General features: G+C 35.0%; 1 protein-coding gene across 5 annotated transcripts in view; it reads right to left on the minus strand.

Annotated features, from left to right (window-relative positions):
• VPS54 (VPS54 subunit of GARP complex) overlaps positions 1-23,136 on the minus strand; it is a 94,030-nt gene that overhangs the window by 9,648 nt on the left and 61,246 nt on the right. For all 5 annotated transcript variants that reach the window (XM_061168777.1, XM_061168773.1, XM_061168776.1 and 2 more), the window contains 9 exons: positions 20,684-21,024; positions 15,035-15,164; positions 14,237-14,418; positions 13,537-13,649; positions 10,988-11,051; positions 8,389-8,494; positions 7,404-7,491; positions 6,701-6,822; positions 6,509-6,589 (listed from right to left, as the gene is read on the minus strand). In XM_061168777.1, coding sequence (XP_061024760.1) covers positions 6,509-6,589; positions 6,701-6,822; positions 7,404-7,491; positions 8,389-8,494; positions 10,988-11,051; positions 13,537-13,649; positions 14,237-14,418; positions 15,035-15,164; positions 20,684-21,024 — 1,227 coding nt within the window. The remainder of the gene's footprint in view (positions 1-6,508; positions 6,590-6,700; positions 6,823-7,403; positions 7,492-8,388; positions 8,495-10,987; positions 11,052-13,536; positions 13,650-14,236; positions 14,419-15,034; positions 15,165-20,683; positions 21,025-23,136) is intronic.

Here is a 23,136-nt window from a genome sequence, read left to right on the forward strand (position 1 = left end):
TCTGCAGTATTTCACAGAATTTCACACTTGAAACACTATCCTGGTGCAGTACAATGCTTTCCCGGTTCCTCCCCTCCTAACCTTCCCCTTCTTCTATCTCCTGTCTCCTAAGTGCAAAGCTACTTTAACATTAATACCCCCTTATCTTCCTCATTTTTCTCTCATCAACATCGTTCAGTCTCATAACTTCTAATATATCTCTAGTTCTGAACCATTTTATTAAGTCACACATTTGTTACATGTTCCAATCCATAACTGAATTTACCATGAGCTTTCCCAAACCTGCTCCTCTTACCTGTTTCAATTACTTTTACTGGTATTATAATCCTCCTGATCACACAGCCCTGAAATCTCCAACTCAGTTTTTATTCCTTCTTTTCCTTGTTTCCTTGTATTGAATCAGTGACTAAGTCCCATCAAATATACTTTCATATTATTTTACACATTAGTTAGTACTCTAGGTCAGAATTTCTCAACCTCTATACTACTGACATTTTGGGCTAGATAATTTTTTGCTGTGAGGGTTGTCCTGTGTATTGTAGGATGTTCAGCGACATCCCTGGTCTCTACTCACTAGTTGCCAGTATCATCCCACTCTAAGTTGTGACAACCAAAAATGTTCCCAACATTTCTGAATGTCCTCTGGGGACAAAATTGTCTTAGTTGAGAAACCCCACCCTAGGTGAGGCCTCAGTACTTCTCATCTGAAAAAATATAGCATTTTAACAAATCCAGATATTACTTCAACAAACACTTAATAAAACTTCCTGGCACATAGTAAGCTCTGAATAAATATTTTCCTGGATGTGTATATGTATGTATGTACATATGTGTGTGTAAATGCACATAGGTATGTACATATGTGTATGTGTATAAGTGTATGTGCGTGCTTGAACAAACGTGTCAGCTGAAGTGTACAAAGATGAAACAGAGATAGTCCCTTTGGGGAGCTGGCTGTCGAAAAGTTCGTTGGTGTTCCAGAAAGTGGACACTACATTCTACAGGAACAGGGGTGAAGAACATTTAGGTGACAGCAGAGATGGCTTTCTAGGAGCACACTCAGGCTGCTGAGTCTTCAAAGGAAAAAAATTAAGTGAAAGTATTCCAAATAGAGGACGTGCCACAACACCTCAAATCCATTCCACATACTATCTGATTAACCCTTCTAAAGTATTGGGTTGGCCAAAAAGGTCGTTCGGGTTTTCCCATATGATGTTACGGAAAAACCTAAATGAACTTTTTGGTCAACCCAATACAATTCTAATCAAGTGATTCATTAGTTTAAAAACTTTTGGGTTCTGTTTCTGTTTAAAATTTAGAAAGCTGCAAGAGAATGTCATTACTACCCTAACCACAAGAAAAAAATGGGAATAATTTATAAGACCATAACATTTCTTGAACCTATCAGAGAATAGAGGTTACAGGAACCAAGGGAACAAATTCCAAAGAGTAACAAGGCCCCCTGAGGAGGGACGGGACACAGGAATCACTTTCAGCAAAGCATAGGAAGAAGAGGTGACCACCCTAGAAGCAAATAAGAAAACAACTAACATTTTAATAATTTCCCAAAGGCCAAATAGACTAGCATATGTTCACAATAAGAGAGAACCCTAGCTACAAGGGAAGTTTCCACTCACAAGCTCTCCATGGGTCTCTAGCAGGTGCTCACAAACAACACTGGGGTCAGGGCAGAAGACCATAAAGAGTCACTCTCAGTAACACAGGCAAGCAGGAGGTGACTGGCTGCCACCAGGGAAAAGGAACAAATACCACCCACCCCCCCAAACCCTCCTTGTATACAGGGCAAAAGCCTTAAGTCACTGAGAAGGGACTCTTTTGTCCCCAAGGCCACTGTGTGAGGGGTAGAAACAAAACATGCCTGGTTCTGAGGAAAGGGAGAAAAAACATCTTAAGCCCAGGATCCTACACCAATCAAAGCAGAGGCTGGGTACAATTGGAGGAGGAGTGAAAACACTGAGAAGGCTCCACATCCAAGGACTCACATTACCTAATTTCAAGACTTATAATAATGCTACAGTAGTTAAGACAATGTGTTACTAGTGTAAAGAGAGACATATAAATCAATAAAACAGAATAGAGTCCAAAAATAGAGCCACACAAAAATAGTCGACTGATTTTTCAACAAAGGTATCAATAGAGAAAGGACAGTCTTTTCAACAAAAGGTGTTGGAACTATCCAAAAAAATGAACATTGACTCATACTTCACACTATATAAAAAAATCAACTAAAAATGGATCATGGACTTATATATAAAACCTAAAACAATAGCGCTTCTAGAAGAAAACACTGGAAATTATCTTTGTAACTTGGGTGACAAAAAGTTATTGGGATAAGACACAAGAAGCATGAATAATAAAAGAAAAAACTGATAAACTGGAATTCACCAAAGTTAAAAACTGCTCTTTTTAAGACACTTAAGAAAATGAAAAGGTAAGCCATAGACTGGGAGAAAATACTTACTTGATAAAGGACTTGTATCTAGGATATATAAAGAACTCTTAAAACTCAATAAGAAGATAACCCAATTTTTAAAAATGAGCAAAAAAAATTTGAATATTTTGCCAGAGAAAAAGTATGGATGGCAAACTAACACATGAAAAGATACTCAACCTATTGGTCATTATATAAATTAAAACCACAATGAGATATCACTCAATATAGACCTACTAGAAGACTAACATTAAAAAACAGAGAGACAGTAGAAGGTGCTGGTGAAGATAAAGAGTACCTAGAACTCTTGTACATCACAAGTAGAATATAAAATTGTATAGTCACTTTGGAAAATAATTTGGCAGTTTTTTATAAAGTTTTACATTTCTATGCCACCATCAATATATTCCAAGGTATTTACACAAAAGAAATGAAAACACATGTCCACACAAAGATGTGCCCATGAATGTATATAGTGGCATTATTCATAACAGCCAGAAACTGGAGAAAACCCAAACATCTATCAATTGATGAATGGATAAACAAATAGTAGTACATCCATACAATCGATATCACCCTATAATAAAAATGAACAAGCCATTAACACCTGCTATAACATCCATGAATTTCAAAAGCGTTATGCTAAATGAAAGGAACCTGGGACAGGAGGTTACATTCTGTATAATTCCATTTATAGGACATTCTGGAAAAGGCAAAACTATATGGAAGAAAATCAGATCAGTGGTTGTCATGGTTTGGGGATGTCAGGAAAGGATTAACTGCAAAAATGCCAACAGTGATGGAATTGTTCTATATCTTGATTGTGGTAGTTCTACTACATATACATGTTAAAATCCATCAAATTATATACTTAGAAAGGATGAATTTTACTGAATGTAAATTATACCTCCATAAACTTGACTTAAATTGCTTAGCTTTCCATTGGTAGTCAAAGCTCTCCACTATCTTTCCAACATATCTCCCACTCCTGGGTTTACCCACCCTAATACATTAGCTAAATGGAATTACTTACCTTTGTTATTATTAATAACAACAGCAAAAGCATTAGCAGTCAACATTTATTGGAACTGGCTATAGTCAGATACATGATAAAAGAAAAGTGCTCCACATATATTATCTCATAAATCTTCACTACAAGTTTACGAGGCTTTATTATTATCCTCATTTAGAGATAGGAACCGAGGCTTAAAGAGATTAATAATTTGCCCAAGGTTCTTCAGTGACTAATGTGTGACAAACATGGAATTTGAACTTAGGTCTACCTGACCCAACACTAAACTTCCTTCTTAGGATCCCTACCAACATGTCTGTTCATGCTGTTACCTCAGAGTATCTCTTCGCCTCAACTTCATTTGCTCTAATTGTATCTATCTTTAAAAGCAAAACTTATATGCATGCCTCATCCATAAAGCTTTCCCAGATCTCCCTCCCCAGCTGACAACCATCTCTTTCAAAACATTAAAAGCTCCAATAGCACTGAATCGATTCCTTACTTACGATACTTTAATCTACCTCCTGTTATAGTTATTGATATAATTATCCTACTAGATATTTTACTATATGAGGACAAGATCAAAGGCTTCTTCACTCTTGTGTATCACTGTTAACCTAACACGATTTAACTCAATGAATAAATGAATGGTGGCTGGGACATTAGTCTAGCCAGTAGTACAATTAGATGTTAATGTTTCATTCTACCCAAGGAAAGGTACCCTTGTTTATTAGCTTCTTAGAATCAGCCTATATTTTATTACTGTGTTATTCTTCTTTCCCCAAATTAAAATTCCTGATAAGAAAATGAAAAGCTAAAAATTGAGAGACTAACCCAAATCAAACACTGTCTGCTATTTTGGTGTGAATTAAAAACAGGGCCAAACTCCTGGGCAACCCATGGAAGCAAGTAGGGCAGGGAGTGGTAAAGAGAGACTTGATAATACAGGGAAAATGTAACATGTCAGGGTAACAGGAGAAGTCATCAGTGAGGAAGGTAGCAGAGAAAACACTAAGTTGCAAATGTCTAGGCACACTCTTGACATTAAAAAAATGGGGAGGGAGGTGTTTGAAATTTATAAAAGAGTTAAGAGATATAATAACCAAATGCAATGTGTAATTTTGTTAGGTGTGATATAGTAGTGTGATTATATTAAAAAGTATCCCTCCCTAGTTTTTAGAAATATATACCCAAGTATTTAGGGATGAAATATTATAGTGCCTCAAATTAACTACAAAATATTTTAGCAAAAAAAGAAAAATGTTAATGACTGTTAAATATAGGTGATAAATATATGGGAAGCTCACTAAATAATTTTCTTTATTTTTCTTTACCAAAAAGAAAGAAAGAGAGAAAAAAGAATGCAATGAATTGTCACAGGAAAAAGTCTAGCCATAGTCCCAATTCTTGTTCATAGACTTTGGATGACCAACATGATAGAAAAAAGTCAAGGTTTTAAGAGTACCAGCACTTTTTTGGTTTTGCTTCATTCTATTCCCCAGCTTATTACTAGCTTCACTATTTAACATTTACCTTACTCTACATTATTAGGTGTTAAGTCCTCTGCCTTGTTAGATGATAAACTTCTTGAGGGTAGTCACAGTGCATTATTCATTGACTTTTGGTACACAGAAGAATGTCATGTATCAAAAAGGAAACTGGTGGAATAGAACTGCTTTTGCATTTAGCTTGTACTTGGCAACCATGAAGAAAACAGAGAATTTCTAACCAATCATTTTTCTCTATACAAAACTAGAAACTTAGAAGGCATAACATAACATAGGTATGTTTGCACATAACTATAAATTCCTTAAGCTTCTTAAAAGAGAAGCATAAAACATCTATACTATATACTAACTATGTCAGAGGTTCTCAAAGTGTGGTCTGGGGACACCTGGGAGTTAGAGGCTCTTTCAGGGAATATGTGAGGTAAAAACCATTTTCATAATAATACTAAGATTAGTATTATTCACTTTCAGTCTCTCATAATTGAATGGTGGGGATTTTTAGATGACCTGTGATGTCATTCTGAAGGCTAATCAAACGTGTGTTTATGTATTCTTGTGTTTTAAATTTCTTTTTAGTTTTAATTTCTAATATGGTACTTACTGATAAGTATATTTGCATAAAAAAATCTCTTTGGGGTCCTCAATTATTTTTAAGAATGTAAAAGGGGTCCTATGACCAAAATGTTTGAGAACTTAACATTAAACAAATGCAATCTTATTTTCCAATCACTCCTTTTCACTGTCAACTTCAAAGATTTGGGTGTGAATGGGCACCACTTTATCTTGTCTTTTTATAATTTTTATGTGCCTACTGCTCTTGCCATCTCAGAATCTGAAGGATCCAAGTAGAAGGAAAAGCATATCAAAGGGTCTTGCTTTATAAGATTACTCTAAAAATACTCTGGGGCAAAAGTATAAACTAAATAAACCTTCAAACTTTCAAGGTATGAGATTTCTGCTTTCTCTCTAAGACATGTACTGAATAATTGAGGGAAAGGAAAGAGTGAGGGATAGGGCAAAAGTGACTAGGGCTGATTAAGTGACATTTTTCTGAAGATACCCGCCGAGTGCAATTAAGAATTTTTTGGAAAACAGTGCTCCTTTTAATGACCTATGTGGAATGGGAAGCAAATAAGAAACAAGTACTGAAATTGAATATCTATGACGGAAATAAGAGAGCACCTCAGGCTCTACCTTCTTGGCCTGGAAAATAAAATAACACACTTTACCACAAATAATTTAATGTTTATTTTCTCAATTCTGTCTCTGGAAGGCTTTCAGACTAAAATATGCTTTGAAGATACATAATTTTCAATGCAGCTAATATAAAATTACTTCTATATAGGGTTTCTATCATCCTTGAAATCATCTTCCCCCACCCCTACCCCCAAGTCCCTTAGGAAATGAATATCAACTATTTGGGTGATCTGAACATTTGAGTTTTTCCCTAAACCCGGAACAATTTTGATTTGTTAGACAACTGTGAAAAGTCACAACACTTTCAAACAAAGCCTAATAATTTCCGTAAATTATTACCTTAGATAACAGCTTGTCAAATAAGCTATCCATTATCGCTACAAGCTTAGCTGATATTTCAGCTATGTGGTCATGGTAGTCCTGTAATGAGAAATAACGTTGTATTTTAAAGTCCCTGGGACACATCTAAAATACTTAACAATTAAGGAGTTAAATTTACGAAACTCCAGTAGAAAATACATGGAAAGGTACCTTAGTGATATGATCAAAATGCCTAAGCATACTATACTGCTTAGGCTGCAGTCGAGCTTCAAAATGAGCCCTGATCACAGGAATGTAGTGCACGATTAACTGCAAACAGCGTGAAGAAAGAGCTGAAGATCCGGGAGGTAGACATATCGTGGAGAAAAAAAAAGGTATTAGCTGGTATTTAAGGTATTTAATTACCTATCAAATTATGTAAAAAATATCAATTAATTTTATACAGACCCCAGTTTATTACATAAATGAAGAACACAGTAACAGAAAGCAACATATTTCATATTTTTTGTTTAAGAAAATCATTTGGTACTGAATGATGTAATGAATTATGCTGCTTTTCCAATGGACTCAAGTTGTGAGTAGTACTGGCATGAGGAAGCTAATGGGACAACCGATTCTCTTCTGACATTCAGATACCTTTCACCCCATATATACATACGTACTTCATACATATTACATTTTAACATTTTTTTACAATAGTGCAACTTTCTAGTAACTTATATTTATTGGAGTGAAAATTCCTCATAACATTTCTCCAGAAGTTATTTTTCAGTTATGGCAATACATAAGAAAGTGACATTGCTACTTTCAGAGGCTTTAGTTAGAGGCATAAAAACATCAGGTATAATAAAACATAAGTATAGTGACATCACTGTAATGCCTCAGCATGCGAATTAAATGCAAAAATCCATACCCAAATTTTTTGTAGTTATTGTTTTTAGTCCAACAACTTGCAGTGCACCAGCTCCAAGAACTAACTGGCAACTTCTTGAATTGAAGTACTAACAAAGGAAGAAAAAAAACAAACCAACAATTTATTAAAAACTATGCTTTATATGCTGGCAATGTGTTAATTCTAAAAATACATTCTTCTTTCCTCTCATTTAAAGACCAAATGAGTTCTTCTAGTAGGAGCAATTAGGATCTGTTTATGTAATGACAAAACAAAACAAAAAAAAGGCAAGGGGTGTTCCCAAATGATAATATTTACAGTCTGGTAGGGAAAAAGTTGAGAAATTCTAAAAATCAGTTGTTCAGAAATTAATCTTTAATTGGCATTCACAAAACTAGTTGTTTCAGTCATTCTAATTGGATAGTCCTACTTTCGAAAGGGTAACAAAATCTTTCTGGACTAAAATATGACAACTTAATTTTGGGACAGAATTAATTGATAGATTAGGTATTTGAAAAAAATAAAGCCTTTTCTCTAGGCTAGCAGTTTAAAATATCTGTTAATATGAAATGGCTGAATAACACTATCACCACAGTTTCATCTTACATCAATGGTTCTGAAATAATGATTTAAGAAAAATCTCTAACCTTAGTGAGATGAATTTTGTAAAGTTCAGTGAATTCCTTCCATGCACATTTGAAACCAGTCCAGGTTTTTTGACCTAAGTGGCCTCAGTCATGTTCAGCACCTAACAAACAAATCATCTCCTGTCTCCGATATCATTAACAACTCTATGAGTGTAATGAGGAATCACCAAATGTGGAGTGAGAAGGAAGCAAGTGGCCTCCTTCAAATAACATGTTGTGTTCAACCACAATCAAATGTCACAAAATTAATGTCTTAAAGATAGCTTAACCTTGAAATGTCTTAGAGTTGGAAGATTACTCACGCCCTAATGAATTACTTCTTCCAACTATTTTTTCCATAGGAGTGAAATCATACACACCTTCAATAAATCTGATAGACGAGTGAGCATGTCAGTAGTAACAGATGGGATATTATCCACACACTGGCAATATTCAAGGATAATTCTTATCAACAGCAATACGGTTCTACAAAAAAAGAAAGATGACCCAGTAGACACTCAAAACAAGAAAAATCAAACTGATTTGGCATATAAAAATCAATATTGATCTTGGTAACTGTTAAATTATGTGTTTTACCTATAAGTGCAACAGAGTAGGCACTAGGGTAAGGCAACAGAAAATCCCTAGAGTGTAAAATTAAGGAGGCACTCAATTTCAGGGTTGTGCAATTGCAAGGTAATCACTTGCATGACACTGAGAAAGGGTACCTCCTTAAATTTTGTGTTGTGAGCACATCACTCTCTGTGTGACATTCACACTAAGGTAAGTCTCTTCCATAAGGCAGGTATCCCATTCCTTGGCCAATTTAGAAACACTGAAAAAAGCTTAACCAGTGTTTCTGATTAGGTAGTAGGTCCTCATAAATGTTGAATTAATGAAGGGAACCTAGTCTAGATTTTCTTAGTGAGATGAAAGAGAAACTGTGGCTTCTAAGAACAATATATCTTCTAAGAAGTTTATTTGTAAATCACAAAAGCTTCTCCAAAGATGAGAAAGTTATCAGCTCATTATCAGGACATGTCATAAGCTGAAAAGAGGCACTACTGGGAGGTTAAATAAGGTTGAAACTAAGGGAGAAAGAGCCATTCATTACAGCACATCTAAATTCAATGAGATCCTCAGAAATGAGTGATCCATGTAAACTAATGTTTTATGAAAGTCTGAAGAGAGCAGTGATTCAAGAAGGAGAGTATCTAGCCTTTATAACAGCTTAATTGTCAGACCATATATTACTCTCCATGCATAGTCCTAGAGTCTGCTTTACTGGGCAGGAGTCCATTGCTTATGTTTTGTAATTTTCTCTCTGAAGATATAATACTCCACCTTTAGCCAGGGAGTTCAGTTTTTTGGCAGAAGCCTCTTTGCCTAAAGAGCAAGAAAGCCAGATAGCTAGAGGGGACCATTTCCATCAAGCAAGGGAAGAGTAACAAGACACAGTCCTTCCTCGGTATCCACAGGGGATTGGTTCCAGGACATCGCGTGGATACCAAAAACCATGCATGCTCAAGTCCTTTATATAAAATGGCGTAGTAAAGTCTTCCCTCTATATCCATGGGTTCTGCATCCTGGTTGGTTGGATGTGGAACCCATGGATATAGAGGGCCAACTGCAATGGGTAATTAAGGAAAGAAATCATGATTAGATTGAAGGACTAAGATTATAGGGAGGTTGAAAAAAGCTCTGTCCCACCAGAAATGGAAAAGAACTCCAGAGAAGAAAGGAATGGAAGCTTTAGCTTACAATGGGTGCACTTCAGAGTTTTGGATAATATACAGGTTGAGAAAAAGCATAAATTCTATACACACCATTTGAGTGCTTATTAGGTGCTAAGAAAAATTAAAATGGTAAGATATGATCCCCATCTTTGAGGAATTCAGAGACTAACCAGAAAGTGCCATGAGAGAGGCACAGAGAGTTACAAAGAGAGGATCATTCATTCTTCCTGGAAGGGATGGCTGTTTCAGAAAAGACTTACTTACTGACAAGAAACAAAGAAGAAAAGTGAAAAAGAATTCTGGTGTAGATATTGGGAGCTAGATTTTTATTCTAATTCTGGCTCCATTTGGGTAATTTTATATTAACTACTTAAACTTCTAAGCTCCAATTCTCTTAACTGTAGAAAGGGAACAATAATCCCTGAAATGTCTATTGTACAACATGGTTGTAGAGATCAAAAGAGATCATATATATGAAAATATCTGAACTATGAAGTGTTATTAAAATTAAAGTATGTGAAGATATTATCTTAACTACCCATTTAATAAAAGGCATATAGTACTAGACAAACAACACTGGAATTTATATTTTTCTTAGTTAACTTGAATTTGAAATACTGTTTTTGGTAAAAGACCTAATGACAAATGATGATAATGGAAATAACTACCAACAACTATCAGCTTCTTGTTAGGTACTAGAACTGTGCTAGATTCTTTACATGAATTACCTGTTTAATTTTACAATAATTCTAAGTATAGTACTATTATCCACATTTTGTTTTATAAATAAGAAAACTGAGGCGCACAGAGTAACTTGCCCAAGGCCACAAAGTAACAGAGCTGCTGGGACTCAAACCTAAGCAGTCTGACTCCAGAGCTCACAACTTCAACTACTATGCTGTATACTACACACTAAAAAAGTTGCAGGAAAAAAAGACAGAAAGAGCTTGAGACACTTATAACATCATGGAGCCACTATAGCACCCTTGGATTATGTACCTCTAGGTTCTTGTTACATGAGAAAAATCAACCAACCCCTTTTTTTGTTAAGCCAGTGTAGTCCTAATGGATACAGAATACTACAAAATATAGAAAAATAAAAAGGAATCCATAAAAATTCTTTAAAATTCTTTGTAAGATTTACAATTGTTAATCCAAAATTTCCAATTCACATCAAGGGGTAACTAAAAGACCTATGTTTTAAATACTTGATTCAACTAATGAAGAAAAACGTGTCACTCACCCAACAACAGCATACTGTTGTCCCTCGACAATGAGAACTTCAGCTGGTTTCCTTTCTTCTGCAGCTAGAGAGTAAAGCGAATAAAGAGACATGGGTATAAGATGAAACAAAATATTGGATAAAAAATTTAAACTGGAAAAAACTGAAAAAGTTCCTATTCAGGGCCTGAAACTCTCATTTCTGCAAATAAATCTACTTCTTGGGAAACAATTCAGCACAAAGTAAATAAAGTATACTGCATTTGGAATCAGAGAAACCTGGATTTGAATTCCAGTACTGCCAATTACTGGATGCAAGACTAGGCCAATTACTTATTTTGAATCTCAATATCTGTATCCATTAGACATGGACAACAATATCTACCTTTCAGTGTTGTTACTGAAAGAGATAATGCTTACGAACTGGCTATCCTCTAGGTCTGGCACATGGCAGATGATCGATAAGAAGTAAAGGAAAAAGAATGTTATTAGTTGGGAAAGGCAGAACTAGCATTTCAACTGGTTATCTTTTCTTTATTATAACCCTTAGAGTACAACTTAATTCCTAAATTCAATGGAGAGATTATGTATTACTTTTCAAGATTTTAATCCAAAAGTTACTTTATTTTCAGCATGTGGTATTTCTTATCATTAAAAAACAAAATTCAGCATATTGAGGTGAAAAGAACAGTGGACTGGATTACTGTCCTGAATCAGCCAAATTAAACAGATTACCATGTTTAAGTAAATCATCATGCTTCCCTAAGCTTCAAATCCTTTTGTTCTAAGACATTAAATATCTACTTCCTCATCTCTCTCAAGGAAAGAAATTCAGTGTGATATAATTTCTAATCACAATTCACTCTGTATGTCAGATTAAGTTTTTTGAGGACAGGGGTTGTGTCTTAACCAATTCTCAATACTGCAGAGAAATGGCTTAGCACAGTAGTTAAGAGGAAGGGCCCTAAAGTCAGTCTGCCTGCAGTTGGATCCCAGCTCTACCACTTCCTAGCCAGGTAACCTTAGGCATGTTGCTTAACCTCTTTGTGCCTCAGTTTCCATATTTGTTAAATGGGAATACTAACACTGTCTAGCTCATGGATCTGTAAATGAGATAACAATGTAAAGTGCTTAGAAAAAACTGTCTAGCATCAGGTAAGCACCAAATTAATATTAACTGCTATCCATTAAACTTCATCTCTCCAATGCCTAGCTAAGTAGCTAGTAACTCAATAAATAGATGATGGGTGCATGAATAATAACCAAGGATACTTAACTCGGCATGAACTAGTAAAATGTTAATGGATTTCTAATAGCATATCCTTTCTTCTTTCTCAGAGGAAAACAAAAGACAGAAGCAGGGTATATGGACTACCCTGATGGTACATTGGTTAAGAATCCACCTGCCATTGCAGGGGACACGGGTTGGAGCACTGGTCCAGGAAGATCCCACATGACGCGGAGCAACTAAGCCCGTGCGCCACAGCTACTGAACCTGCTCTCTAGAGCCCGCGAGCCACAACTACTGAAGCCCGCGTGCCTAGAGACTGTGCTCTGCAACAAGAGAAGCCACCACAATGAGATGCCTGCACACCGCAACGAAGAGTAGCCCCCGCTCGCCGCAAGTAGAGAAAGCCCGTGCTCAGCAACGAAGACCCAACACAGCCAAAAATAAATAAATAAATAAATAAATATTTATTTAAAAAAACACTTTAAAAATTATTCAAGAACTTCATAATTTCAAATCTGGTATTACAGGATGAGTTGTACATAAATTTATATTATTAACACATGATAACTCCACTTTAACTGATATACAAAAATATCTCTAGCCACTGCATGTCTTTCATAAGAAACCCAATTGACATTTGATACAAATGACAATTTTCTTCTTGAAATTCTAATTTTTTAACTTCTGTGTTTTTCTGGATTGTCCTACCTCTCTGCCCTTCCTTTGTAGTCTCCTTCATAGTTTTCTTATTCTACAGTTCTTTATATTTTGGTTTTCTCTATCATATCACTACTACATTACTTGTGATTGATAATAAATATATTTTTCATCAGACTTAGACCTTTTAAAGTAAAATTATACCTCTTACCTATGTCTCAACATCTGACACATAGTAGAAGCATACTAGCGTCCAATAAAAGAGTACATGTCTCTAAACAATATGGTACAGTGGTTAAGAACATAGCTATGAAATTATATAAAGTTGGTTTCAAATCCCAGATCTTTATTTGTACCAAATTCCTTAATCCCTGGAAGCCTCATGCCTCCTCACTATTAAACAAGGTAACAATAGTATCTTTATTATAGGTTGTTGTGAGGGTAAACTGGAGTAATGCATGTAAAGCACTTGGTCCAGTGTCTGGATATGGTTAATACTCAATAAATATCTGAAATTATTATTATAAATTACCACATACTTTTCCAATCAACTACTTACTAAGCTGGGAGTATTAGTTCTAAGCTTCCCAAGAGGCACTATCAATTAAAGAAATATTAAGCACTCCTACAAAATGAACAAACAATATAAAATTGAAAGAGAGTGTGTGAAAGAGTACACATACCCCCTGATTTTTTTTCAGGTAAAGCAATCTTTCCATCTGCTATAGAATCAACAAGATCCTGAAATTCTGCGGGAACATCAGCTTGCTTCCAGCGCTCATTGTCTAAGAGGAGGCTATTCAAAAGTAAAAAGAAAGGAAGATAAACTTTAATAATCTCCTTGGGTGAAAAGAAAAGGAAGAGCTGAGTGAGTACATAAGACTTTTGTTATGTATTTAAGACTACATGTATCTTAGTTAAATTCAAGTAGAGCCCATGCAATACAAGGTATTGAGTTTTTAAATAATCATGGCCATTACCTGTTGTTAGTACGTAAGACTTTAAAAAGTGCTGAACACCTTAATAAACTGAAATCATTCATAAACAGTATGAATAGTTTCAGAAAATATTTCTCTTTTTATGTCTCTTAGCCTAGTCAGGAAGAGTGGTAAAACATAATTAACTTCACTTTGAGTGGGAAAGGAAAAGTCAATCTATTAGGATCTTCCTGGTAAGTACTTTAATGGAACTAAACATTCTAACTCCACTTTCAAAAGCCAAGAAATGTGATTTTAATTCCACAATCTGTCTTTAATTAAAAAGAAAAAAATCTGTCAGGGGTTTTAACTGGCCAATTAATGAAGTTTCCTCTTTTAAATATAATTGTGTTTTGTAAAGAAGAGGGGAAAAAAATGAAGAACAGAATGGACATGGTAATAATACCTGAGTTTGGTTTTTCTCTCTTCATGAAACCTGTTTACAAATTTATTAGCTTGGCTCTGAAGTGCTCCAAGTAATGACATGCTTTTTCTTCCACAGATCTGTTCAGTTTCTAAAATGAATGTTTCCATTAATCTGGAAAGTGTTATGAATTCTGTGGAATTTAGTTTCTCAAGAAAACCATCCTAAATTTTAGAGATAACACAAAAATCATGAGAGTTAGTATAACACCAAATATGGATGAGCTATAAAACCAACTTAAACAAATATTAATATTAATTAATTGTTTTTATAATAGTTGTATTAATTCCTAAAAATTATTTTAAAACAATTTTAAATGAAATTTCCCAATACTTTAGTCCCAGAAATCAAGCATAAAAAGTTTAAGATGTCTAAATTTTATTCTGATCCCTTTGTAATACAGTAGCTCAAATAAATTCAGATCATACTATACAATTTTCATACTATTGGAGTACAACTAATTTTCTTAATAAATTGTTTGGCTAGGTATACACATATATATGTATAAAAACAGCATATTAATTTCAAATTAATTATTAAGGTATTATATTTCAAAATAAGTCTTTTAATCATTTATTTGAAAAGCATGCTTAACTTTTTCTATTTCTTTTATTTGGATTATTTTGCATTTCAACACCTCCTTAATAGACCACACCAGTACCTTATTAAGTGTTAAAAATATGCATTATGTGGAATAGGGACACAAGCGAGGATATATTCCAGATCTTTAAAATAATGTTACTATGTATAAAATATCTAAAGTTTATCAAAACAACTAACCTTTGCTCTTGACATGAGAAATTTGACGGCTCGATCATGGCATATATCTGAGGCACTATATAATAACTCCTGGACATTATTTGCCAGCTTTCCCAGCTCTAAGTCAGTTAATTTCATGTCTTCATTGACCCTGAAAATGATAGAAAGAGATTAAGTCAAGGAAAGTTGTGAACACACTGTTCGCCATAGATGACATACCAATAAAAAACAAAAAGCTGTAAAATTTACATTTGAGGGAAAATTCTGTGATGTATCATATACTTTTATTTTTGTGGTAGAGCATCACATAAACAAGCTCAGATAACACAAATATATTTTACCCTAATCTTATATAAGAATAATTTTCTCTCTCTGCTGTAGTATTTTTAATACTTAGTTCAGACTCTGACTGGAAATTCTGCAAAAACTACAGCAAAAGAAATTCTCGTTAGGTACAAGGGCGTAGCTGTGGCAGGTTGTGCACAGGTGCCTAGGATGACATAGTGGAAGGAAGAGGAAAGGAATGGAAAGAAGGAACAAACAGGCCCTCTTTTTACTTATAATTATGAATGACTATTAATAGTCAGATCAACTGAACTAATATTTCCTGAGTATTTACTGTGTTTAACTACTATGCACTGGAGGGAATACTGTTCTCAAGAAACTTACAATTAAATAGGAGTATTTATAATATGTAATGCATTTATTCCAGTTTTGAGGAAGAAATGTAAGACTTCCTGTTTTTTATACATTTTTCCCCAGGGCATGTATAAAGACCACTGATTCTGTGCCAACAAGTCAGTTTAGTGTTATCATGAACCAAGTGAAGTACCTTAGTGTAATTTTTCTCCGTTTCAGTTGAATTAAAATAACTTTCAAAGATATTTCAAAGAGGATCTGATGTATATTAATTTGAGGCAAACCACTATTCTCACTGGGTTAAGGTATTAAAGAAAGTTATTACCTGTTATCCTTTAAAATTATATCATTAAATTTACTTACTAGTGCTTTAAAATAATGGAGGGATAAATATTTTTTAAATACTCTCAGATACAGTATCTTGCTTGGTTCTCACACTCTGAGGCAGATAGATAAATTTCTACTTTACAGATGAGGATACTGAATCTTGAAAGTTTAAGTGATCTACCAAGGTCACAAGGTTAAGAGGGTGGGACTAGAACCCAGAATTAGTCTAATTCTATTTCTAATCTGATAAACTTCCTCTACTGCAACATTTCCTTCTATATAAACAGTCCAAGTGCTATTTCAATACCAGCACCCATAAAACTGTTTGCTTAAATTTCAAAGTTAAAATTTTATTTCAATTGTAAATTCAATTTTCTGAAGGATTTCTAAAATTTGCCCCTACGTAAGGGAATGATTAAGAATTTGGAACTCTTGCCAATATGCCACCAATTCACAAAGATATAAACAGGAAATAGCAAAAAAAAACCAACTTAAGTCTTTAAGAAAATAGGGTGACAATCCTAAAAGCTGGGAAGTTTGGTTTTCTAAAAAAATCATTTATTTGTTTGTAATTTTGCTTTTTAAAAAGATTTTTAAAAATTTAAGTCTAATGGATCTCTTTCACGTTAATAGGGAAAAGCAAAAAACAAAAAACAAAACCTCACAAACATGATCCAGTAATTCTACTTCTGGCTATGTACACAAAAGAACTGAAAGCAGGATCTCAAAGAGATATATTTGCACACCCATGTTCACAGTAGCACTATTCATAACAGCCAAGAGATGGAAGCAATCCAAGAGTCCACTGACAGATAAATGGATAAAATGTGGTATATACATACAATGGAATATTACTGAGCCTAAAAAAAGGAACTTCTGACACATGCTACAACATAGATGAACCTTAAAGACTACATGCTAAACAAAAGGACAAATACTGTATGATTCCACTTATATGAAGTACCTAGAGTAGTTGAACTCATGGAGACAGAAAGTAGAAGAGTGGTTGCCAGGGGATTGGTAGGGAAGGAAATGGGGAGTTGTTGCTTAATGTGCATAGGATTTCAGATTTGCAAGAACAAAAAGATCTGGAGATTGGTTGTACAACAGTGTGAATATATTTACCACTACTGGACTGTGCACTTAGAAATGGCTAAGATGGTAAACTTTATATGTTTTTATTTTAACCACAATTTAATTTAAATTAAAAAATTTTAAAAACCTACAAAACTTTCTAATCCTTTCCATTATTTTTCCTTTCCCATTTCCTGCATGGGAAATTATTTACTCTTTTGTGCCCATGTCTGCATTGGAATAAACTTACAAAGTTGTAGATTATTTTGATAATGTAAGAAAATATGGAAAATCTACAACATAGATAAAAAATCAGACATCATTTCTGCATGTACTGTATCCATGACACAATTACATACTGCAAAAACACTTGATACAAGAAAGAACTAGTTAGGGTCACGTGTATAAATATACTCAATCAATCCATTGTCCCTTGGGGGTGGGTAGTTCCCAGACATTTATGTGCCTATGAAACACAGAAGAAACCACCTACAGAACCTCTGTTATCATGCTATGGGAGCATGCCATTGTGGAAAGCCAGAGAAGCTCCAAAGTGTATAGTGAGCCACAATGGAGGTGGGAGGGGAGGGATGAAAACTATGAGGCTGCATTTGATTTAAAGGAATCTCAAATAGTACAGCAGATTTCTAGCTATCTTTTAATATCGTTTCTCACTTCTGCCATAATAGTTTTAGCTATCGAATAGCCAACAAGCTATAGACTATCTCTCAAGCCTCTCTTACAGCTAGATACAGACATGTGATAATATTCTAGCCACTAGGATGTGGGACTGCAAATTCTGAATTGTACTCTTAAAAAGAAAGAAAGGATAAAACATGAACAAATTTACGTGAAAGCAACAGGGAACTAACAAATCTAAAATGTATATGGATTTGCAACATAAATAAGGTATATTGGAAGAAGAATAAAAGGTAGGAGAAATTACCAGATATTAAGACTAATTAAAAAGCGATCATAACTAATACAATTTTACTTAATGGTACTGGTGCAAAGCAGACAAGTGAACAAAACAGAATCTAGAAACAGACTCATACATATATGAATATATAATTTAAGACAAGAGTGGCACTATAGAGCAACGGGTAAGACAGTCTTTTCAATAAATGGTGTGAAATCAAAAAGATATCCACATGAGGAAAAAGACAACAACCTCACACTATACACAAAAATCAATTCCAGATGGATTGTGGATCTAAATGTGAAAGGGACAGCAACAAAGCTTCCAGAAAAAAACATAAGAGAATATCATCAAAGTCTTAGGGTAGGGAAAGATTTCTTAAATAGGACACACAAAAAAGCACAAACCATAAAAGGAAAGATTGAATCATAAGATATTAAAATTAAGAACTTTTGTTCACCAAAGACCCCAATAAGAGAGTGAAAAGTCAACCCACAGAGTGGGAGAAGATATCTGCAGTATGGACAACTGACAAAGGGCTGTGTTGGGACTACATAAAGAACTCCCATAAATCAATAAGAAATAAAAGGCAAACCAATAGAGAAGTGGGCAAAGGATTTGAATAGGGCCTTCACAGAAGAGGATATCCAAACAGCCAATAAATATATGAAAAATGCCCTCTTACCAATCATCAGGGAAATAAAAATTTAAACTACTATACCTGGGACATATCCACCAAAATGTCTAACATGTAAAACACTGACAATACAAAGAGTGAATGAAGATGTGGAGTGATAGGAACGTTTCCACACAGCTGATGGGATTGTAAAGGAGTACAATCCTTTGGGAAATTGTTTGGCATTAGTTAAATTGACTATTCACAATACTTATTCATTCCTAGGTATATATTCAACAGAAATACTTATGTCATGTACACTGAAGACATCTACAAGAATGTTCACAACAATCAAACTGAAAATAATCCAAATTTCATCAACAACAGAATGATAAATACATTGTGGTGTAGTCGGAAGTGGAATATTTATGCACAAATAAACTACTGCTGCATGCAACAACTTAGAAAAATATCACAAATATAATGTGGAATGAAAGAAATTAGAGACTAAAGAACATGATTCCATTTATGGTTCCATTTATATAAAGTTTAAAACCTGGAAAAACCAATAGTTTTAATGGTTTTTTGGGGGGGAAAGTGAAAGCATAGTGGCAAGGGGGGGGCTTCTAGAGAGCTGGTAATGTTCTATCTCTTAACCTTGGTGATTACACCAGGGTGTTCATTTTGTTATAATAAATTGAGCTGAACACTTATAACTGGTCCATTTCCCTGTATGTGCATCACATTCCAATTAAAAGATTAAAACAAAACAAAAAAGTAAGGAGAGTACCAGCCTTTATCCTCTCCTTCCTGCTGCTACAGATTGAAATGAGATGATAAAACCTAAGGCACAGAGGGAAGCTACACAATGAGATGGTAGAGCTACCTTCCTAGCTCTGGACCTCCTACCTCTGAATTGTTACAGGAGAGAAACAAAATTCTGTATTGTTTAAGCTACAGGTGTTTTTACATCTCTTTTAACAGCAGTTTTAGACTGAATCCTAACTAATAAATGTGAAAATATAAGCCAGAACAGAGAAGAAAAAATTTTATTAATATGTAGTTCAGGGTTTGATTGATTGATTTATGGTGGGGAGGGGGAGGTATTATAGCTGACTTTACACTATAACTGCAACCTTTATAAGCTCCTGGGCTATAAGCTGACTTACATCAAAATGAACAAAAGTACTGAGTTCTTATTATTCTTAATAATAACAAAATACAAACAATGTTCTTGGACCAGAAAGATTTTATTGGCTGTTTTATTTTTGTTCTTCCTATTCAGAACATTATTGGGACAACTGGTGAACTCTGAATGGGGTCTGTGCATTAGATGGTAATAATGCAGCAATGTTTTCTTGATTTTAATTGGTATACTGTAGTTAACTAAGAGAGTGTTATTGTATTTAGGAAATATACACTGAAGTATTTGGAACATTAAGTCTGCAACCTATTGTTAAATGATTGAGAAAAAATTTTAACATGAGAGACAAAGAAAGGAGAGACGAAAAGAGAGTGAGAAAGAGAGAGGAAGGGAGAAAGAGGGCAATGTGGTAAACCATTAACTGGGGAAGCAAGGTGAAGGATATATGAGAGTTTTTTGTACAATGCTGACAACTTTTCTGTAAATTTGAAATTATTTCAAAATAAGTTTAAAAAAGTAATATTTAAAAAGAGAGTGCGACCCACTTGGAAATTCATGTCTGAAAAACTGAAAATTGTAAATCAAACAGATTTTCACTATATACAAAATACAAAGGCGACATAGTAAAAGAAAGAAACATAACCAAGGAAATACTGACCTGCCACTAATGACTTTAAATAAGTCATCTAAACTCTCCAAATTGAGGGCATTTAATTAAATGGTTCCTTCCCAGACTTAAAATTCTACAATTCTCAATAACTTCCAATGCTCACCTCCTTACCTTCCATATATTTTCAAAAAGATACGTTTCAGAAAATTAATTTTGTTAAATTAAATTCCAAAAGACCAAAGTGTACACGGTTTTTCAATAAACTGAATAATCAATCTTATTGGAACCATTAATAAGATGACTCAAAATCTTGTTAACTTGGCAGCAGTCACCATACTCACATAATATCCACAGCTCCTGGAGTAACAGATGATGATGTCTGCTCTTTGCTGGATGAAGAATCAGTAGCACATTCTGGTTCGGATACCGAATCACTGCTGCAGGGCTCACTATTTGGAGATGCATTTCTTTGAGAGGTAGTGTCAATTGTTATAGGTGTTAATTCACTCTCATTGAATGCATCGCTTATAAACATGCCTTCATGGATTAAATAAGCCACCTCCGTGTCCAGTGAATTGTCTTTTGCAGCATTCTTCTGCTGCGAAATCTCCTCCAATTCTCTAGTCCTTTGATTTTTGTCAAGAACTGAGAGAACAACACTGTGAATGACATTTAACGTTGCCTACAAGGAAACAGGATACATTTTTAAAGGATTTAAAATATTTTGTACCTAAAGGTTCCAAAAGTGAACTCTGTGTATGTACTTTTGAACATCTTACAAATGAGTCAAGGTCATGCATATCAGAATTTCTTTTATTACACAGTAAAGGTGACTTGTGAAAAAGAATTGCTCAAGAGAGATGGGTTCCCTAAAGCTTAGACATAGGGCTCCATTTACAAATTAATTTTGTTAATGGAAATCTCCCTAAAATATACTGCATATTTCTCTAACTTCTTAAATAGGTTACACTAAACATAACTTGCCTGTCAGAGGATCATATTCGTTGATTGATGTGCTTTCTTTTCTTTTTTATTTTTTTTAAAGGGGGGTGCTTGGAACAGAGCAACCAGTATCCAATCATCCATTCAACAAATATTCACTGTTTTTTTTTTTTTAATTAATTAATTAATTTGGCTGTGTTGGGTCTTCATTGCTGTGCACGGGCTTTCTCTAGTTGCGGCGAGCAGGGGCTACTCTTTGTTGCGGTGCACGGGCTTCTCATTGCAGTGGCTTCTCTTGTTGAGGAGCACGGGCTCTAGGCGCACGGGCTTCAGTAGTTGTGGCATGCGGGCTCAGTAGTTGTGGCTCGCGGGCTCTAGATCGCAGGCTCAGTAGTTGTGGAGCACGGGGTTAGTTGCTCCGCGACATGTGGGATCTTCCCAGACCAGGGATCAAACCCATGTCCCCTACACTGGCAGGCGGATTCTCAACCACTGCACCACCAGGGAAGTCCTGCTGTGCTTTCTTAAAAGGAAAAAACAATCCATATTCCTTACCGTACCTACCCTTAAATCCATCTCTCTCTCCTCATCTTACACCTTTTTCTCACTCATTCACTGCTCTCCAGACATTCTGGTTCTCTTCCTATTCTTCTAAATTCCACTGTTCCCATCTCAGTGCCTTTGTTGTTTCCTCTGCCTGGAATGTTCTTCACCTTGATGTTTGCATACATGTTTCCTTCTCACCGCTCAGGTTCCTGCACAACTGTTACTTCCTCAAGAAGCCTCCGGGACATCCCTGGTGGTCCAGTGGTTAAGACTCCGTGCTCCCGATGCAGGGGGCACGGGTTCGATCCCTGGTAGGGGAACTAAGATCCCTCATGCCGCACGGCAAAAAAATAAAATAAATAAATAAATAAATAAAACTGAATCAAAAACAACAAAAAAAGAAGCCTCCTATGACTCCTTCCAGCAACCCTATCCCATTAACCAGTTTTCTTTAAATAACAGTTACCACTATCTTTTTATTTTTTTAATTCTAGGTCTCTTTCCACTACAATGTTAGCTCCATGAGATATTATATCCTACTGCCTAGAATAGTAAGTACTGGGCACATAGGAGGTACTTAATAAATACTGAAAGCCAATGTCTTCAGGGACTACTAAGAAACAGGGGCTGCATTCCTTCTTTAACATTCATGGTTGCGTTCTTGTAATTTGTTGCCCCTTTCTCAAAACTCTTGATTTCTTTTTTAGGATCTACATGGTTCTAGGCAAGCAGACTCCAACTTTAAGTCTCCAAATATAGAATAAGGGTCTAAGCTAGTCCAATCAGCTAATGGAACCACCTGAGCTTAAAGCTAAAGAAGATACACAGAAGACAGACTGAGAGAAACATAGAGAAAGAAAACCAAGGCTTGACAACATCATCAACCTCTCTATCAAGCACCTAAAGGCTGACCTACCTATGGATATTTTTCAGTTATATGAACTAATAAATCCCCTTAATTGTTTAAAACACTCTGTATTTCCTGTTATTTGGAACTAAATGCACTCTAAGTGATACAATATTCCATACAGTATACGAGAGAGATTCTGAGCCTTCGAGTGTCTGTGGATACTGCATATTTTCTTTCTCCATTGATCAGTAACTCCTCTATTGTCACAAACTTGCTCCTTGCTACACTCCTCCATTGCTACTTTTAATCTTCACTACTGTCTCGTCTTAATCTTGATGTGCTATCTCCCCCATCTTCATTTTGCCTTTCTTCTTATCTCTTCTCTCTTGATGATTTTCTTTCTTAAAAATTTTTTTAATAAAAAGTGGTCATGGTCTTTGGACATGGTCTTTCTCT

Source organism: Eubalaena glacialis, chromosome 14, assembly GCF_028564815.1.
Source record: "Eubalaena glacialis isolate mEubGla1 chromosome 14, mEubGla1.1.hap2.+ XY, whole genome shotgun sequence".
In the NCBI taxonomy this organism is placed as follows: domain Eukaryota; kingdom Metazoa; phylum Chordata; class Mammalia; order Artiodactyla; family Balaenidae; genus Eubalaena; species Eubalaena glacialis.